Source organism: Vespa crabro, chromosome 17 (assembly GCF_910589235.1).
Source record: "Vespa crabro chromosome 17, iyVesCrab1.2, whole genome shotgun sequence".
In the NCBI taxonomy this organism is placed as follows: Eukaryota; Metazoa; Arthropoda; class Insecta; order Hymenoptera; family Vespidae; genus Vespa; species Vespa crabro.
Genome location: NC_060971.1, coordinates 1475001 through 1480000, shown reverse-complemented (window position 1 = coordinate 1480000; position 5000 = coordinate 1475001). Strand labels below are relative to the sequence as shown.

Sequence of the window (5000 nt, the reverse complement as noted above, 5' to 3'; positions counted from 1 at the left end):
CTCTCCTTCTTTCTCTTTTTCTCCCTTTATCTCTGTCTGTAAGTCTGTCTCTGTCTATCCTGCGTGTATCTCTTCTCTTTTATTTTCTTTTTACTTTGGATTTCTTTTTTTTTCTTTTTCATTCATTTTTTTTCTCATTATTTGGCACGAACGTATCACGACCGAACAATTTTATAATGATCGAAACGTCATCGTTTGAGAGAGAGAGAGAGGGAGAGAGAAGAGGGGAGAGGAGAGAAAAAGGGAGAGAGAGAGAAAGAGAGAGAGGGAGAGAGAGAGAGAGAGAAGATATATTCAATATTCTTCCCTTTCCACTTTCCTTGGTCTTTTTCATTATTTTTCGATGACGATGACGATGATGACGACGACGACGACGACGACGACGACGACGGCGACGACGACGACGTTAACTCGCGAGAACGATTTCGATTAGCTCTAATGGTTTAGAAGATAAAAGTAACCGTCTTTTCGGTCACAGAATGTCCGTTTCATAGATCTTGCTGGTAGTAGTGGTAGTGGCGTTGGTGTTGGTATTGGTGTTGGTAGTAGCAATGGTGGTGGTGGTGGTGGTGGTCGTGGTGGTGGTGGTAGTGATGGTGGTGGTGGTGGTGTTGGTGGTAGTAATGGTGTTAGTATTGGAGGCGTTGGAAGTTGTACTGGCCGTTGCGATGTTGTTATCGATCGTAGTTACCAGATTTATCATTTTCGCGTGATGATCGTTATCGGCGTTTGAAATGGCTAATACAAGGCTTGGCTCGAGCGATGATGATCCTTCGAATCTAGTTCGTGAGTTACATAAATCGGTATTAAGAGAAGTACCGGCAACGGCATTACCGGCATCCCTTCCAAGGGTTGCAGTTTTAACGCTCAGACTTGTTAACGAGCCAGAACTAGCAGCGCTCATTCCTAATCCCATTTTTGCCAATAGATTACTTTCCGAGCCGGTTTTCTTTAATAAATCCGGCGGGGCCGGTGGTACCGTTGCTAAACCAGCCGCGTTTCTTTGTAATTGCTGAAGTCTCGCGTATTGTTCTTGCAATGCTTTTTGTTTACGTAATAATTCTTGATGACGTTGTTCCAATTGTTCCTGCCTACCTCTTTTACTTTGTAAACCTTCTTGCGAATTGACACTTTCGCAGGAGCTCGAGTTACTCGTTGATAGTACAGTGCTGGAAATAGGAGTACCATCGACCTCGGACGATGGTAAAGCCATGGGTGGTTTACCAATTGTACCTCCTCCTTCTTTACCACGAGATAATGGTCTTCGTAGAGTTCCCGTTGAACTTGTCATTACTGGGATCGAAGCGTTACCAATACCTGTAGATAATTGTTGCGCCACGGTACACGAAGAAGACGACGACGAGGACGATGATGATTGATGATTTCTCGGTGGTAATTGTGGACTCGTTGGACTAGCCAAAGGTGATCTGGAACTAGTTCGCGGTGGTGGCGGTGGTGGTACTCTTCTTGCGCTTGCCAATTGGAGTAATTCGGCGTTGCGCTCAGGCACTGGTGGTTTTTGGCCTGGTAATAATGCTTGCGTTAATCCTGGCTGTTCTTGAAGGGACACTTGAAGTCTCGCTATAGGTGGCGATGTATCCGTATCGGAACTAGATGGATATGAATGAAGACGACGTAAAGTTCCGCTTTGGCTAAGTCCTCCACTTGAAATGGTCAAACCACCGACAAGATTACTTGCCAGGATACCACTCGAAGAATCGACGCTTCCTTTTCTTCCAATTTCTGAAATGCAGGGTGCTCGTCCCATTGTCCCTGGCCCTGGTCCTTGTCCTGTTATTGTTGTTGTTGTTGCTGTTACTTGTCCTACTAATAACGGCTGCTGCTGTTGTTGTTGTTGCTGTTGTTGCATCACAGCTGCCGCAGGTGGCGCCTGACCCATTTGTGAGCCTGGCCTTGAAAAAGTCTGCAGTTCGTCTAACAAAGCGTCGAGTGCGTTCTCCGGACGCTGCTGATGGGTGGTGGATGGCTCGTGAGGGTGGCTCCCTCCCCCGAGGACGCTCGCTGACCCCAAGACAGTGCGTTCCGCTGGCACAGGGGCAGCTGCCTGTTTAGCATACGCGCACGCACACGCGACCAATCACGATTTGCCTTTTCCACACATATAATAATCCATAACTTGTAGCTTTCGCTTCGGCGCATACTTGAGCGTTTAACAAAAACGTTATACCCAATAGCAATTGTGAGAGTATAAAAATGGAAGAAAAAAAATATACACACACGCACACACACATACGCGCGCACACACGCACGCATACACACACACACATATATATATAAATATATATACATATATCACATTGCTATTCGGTATCACGTTTCTACCGTGTGTATAAGCCAATGACGTATGAAAAAATCGATACAGTTCTAATACGAGATCGTATATCGATTTTTTCAATATGTCAGAGTTTTCCATTTTCGCACGATACCCAAGGAAACTTTCTAACGACGCTAAACGTAACATGCATACGTAGACTGTGCGAATGTGCGTGCACGGACCTGGTGAGAGACGTTATGGTTGAAAGAAAAAGGAAAAATTCTCATAGAGAGACAAAGACAGTGACAGAAAGACAGAAAGAGAAAAGAAAGTTTAGACAGCGATATAGAAGATAGAAATAGAAAGGACAGACTGATTGAAAAATAGATATAGAAAAAGAAGAATGTGATGAATTCGCGTTTAAAGAGATGGACGAGAGGCCAAAAAATAAAACACGAGACTTGTGTATGTGTATATGTATGACGGGGGTGCGATGGACAATAAATAAATAAAAAAAAAAAAAAAATAAAAAAAAAATAAAAAAAAAAAGAAGAAAACGTTCATGATGAATTGTAGTATGAGCGAATTAGACACAAAAAAAAAAAGAAAGAAAAAAGACAAGAAACAAACAAACAAAACATTTAAAAAAAAAAAAGAAAACAAAGAATGTTATATTAATCGTAAAATACATATTAATTCCGTTAGAGATAATTACCTGCGGTCGGTTATACGTTTTGTGCGTGCGTTGTGCGTGTTACAAGTCAGTACTCGTTTGGGGCTCTTTTACATTTGGCATCGATTGCTGTCCGGTATTAGTCAACTTAAAAAAAAAAACAGAGAAACCAAAAATGAAAAATCCAAAAATTAGATACATCATGGTCCTTTGTGGATAATCCAGTAGTAGTAGTAGTAGTAGTAGTAGTAGTAGTAGTAGTAGTAGTAGTAGTAGTGGTAGTAGTAGTAGTAGTAAGTAGTAAGTAGTAGTAAGTAGTGGTAGTAGTAGTAGTAGTAGTAGTAGTAGTAGTAAGTAGTAGTAAGTAGTAATAATAGTAGTAGTAGTAGTAGATTTTCTTCATGAACGCGTTCACGATATTATATTTTTTTCACGGTTTTATTTGATCTCGTCGATCTCAATACGAAAGAGCGACATTTCGGATTTTAGGACCAGGATGGTGCTACGTTTTTCCTTTTTTTTTTCAACGAATCGATCTGGATGAATGGTTTATTAATAAATTGATTAGAAAATGATTTCTCTCTCTTTTTTCTAATTACCATTTCTTCTTTTTCACATACGCATGTACGTAAGTATATGGATAAAGTAAAACATCCCAATCGATTCTCTCATATTAAACGTGCTCCAAAAGGATCATTGACCAAGGTGCATTCTAAGCTGGCTAAGATGCAACGATGAGATTTTACGAACAGATATGCATGCCATATGCCATTAAAAAAGAAAAAAAAAAAGAAAAGAAAAACAAAATGAAAAACAAACATGCTCCTTATATTGATATCTTCTACGTTATCTAAACTAAAAATATATATATATATATATATATATATATATATATATATATATATGTATATACATATCTACATTACATGGTGTATATAAAAAATGCTACTATATACGAAGGTGATTTAAATTAAAAATTAGTTAATGAAGAAAATAAAAAAAAAAGGAAAAAGAAAAAGAAAAAAATAGACAGCCAGTGATGATCAGAAAATCTTAAAAAGTCCAATCCTTATAGTAAGGCAGTACGGTATGGATTCTAATGATAATTTGTGCGTGCGTCTGTGTCTCTAATTCTATTATATATATATATGGCGAGATATCATTTTTATTGTATTTAATTTTTAATTATGAAATATTTTTGAAAAAATAGTATATGTGTATATGCATCTCGGTGATAATGATGAATATATCTTTATGATCGCGATGCTATACTACATTATTGTTTTTAATTATTTTCATTACCATTATTATTATTATTATTATTATTGTTATTATTATTATTATTATTATTCTTTTTTGTTGTTCTTTAAAGAAAAGCTTTTTCTTTCTTTTTTTTTTTCTTTTTCATTTTCATTATTTACACGCTCGAGCAAACACACGACGCACTCGCACAGAATGAAAGGAAAATGTAAAAGAGGTAAGGAATGGAAAGAGATGAGGAATTAATTTAATTAAGGACTAACATGAAATTAATATTATCGATGGAGGAGAGAGAGAAACAGAGAGAAAGAGAGAGGAAGAGAGAAAGAGAGAGAAAGAAAGAGAGAGAAAGAGAGAGAGAGAGAGAGAGAGAGAGAGAGAGAGAAAGACAGACAGATAGATAGACAGAAGATGATGATGAGAAAAATAACTATATACCGTAACGTAAAAGAGAACTCGAGTGTGAAGATTTCACGGTGAGAATTTTCAAAATGAACGTTTTCTTTTTCTTCTCTTTTTTTCTTTTTTATATCAACAATAATACTTTTCGGTACTTCACAAAACATCTTCGATGAAAAAAATATGTTTGTTTTTAAGAGTTTGGATTATATACGTATAAATACGAACGGGTTACAACACACGAGGGAACTAAAACTAAAATTTTACTTCCAATAAGAGAAAGATGCATAAAAAGAAAAGAAAAAAAAAAAAAATTAAAAAAAGAACAAATATATTATATATATATATGTATATAAATACTATTATATACGATGGGTTGCGTCTACTTTTACA

General features: G+C 37.3%; 1 protein-coding gene across 6 annotated transcripts in view; it reads right to left on the bottom strand.

Moving 5' to 3' along the window:
- Positions 1–1926: 1926 nt before the first annotated feature.
- Positions 1927–5000, bottom strand: part of LOC124430128 — a 108600-nt gene continuing 105526 nt past the window's right edge. The window contains exons 23-24 of one of the 6 annotated variants that reach the window (XM_046976272.1): positions 2991–3095; positions 1930–2065 (exon numbers count right to left, since the gene is read on the bottom strand). In XM_046976272.1, the coding sequence (XP_046832228.1) occupies positions 3030–3095 (66 nt within the window). In that variant the 3' untranslated portion in view covers positions 1930–2065; positions 2991–3029. Of the gene's footprint in view, positions 2518–2990; positions 3096–5000 lie in introns of all 6 variants that reach the window. The other 5 variants (XM_046976273.1, XR_006943671.1, XM_046976270.1 and 2 more) reach the window with 5 other exon arrangements.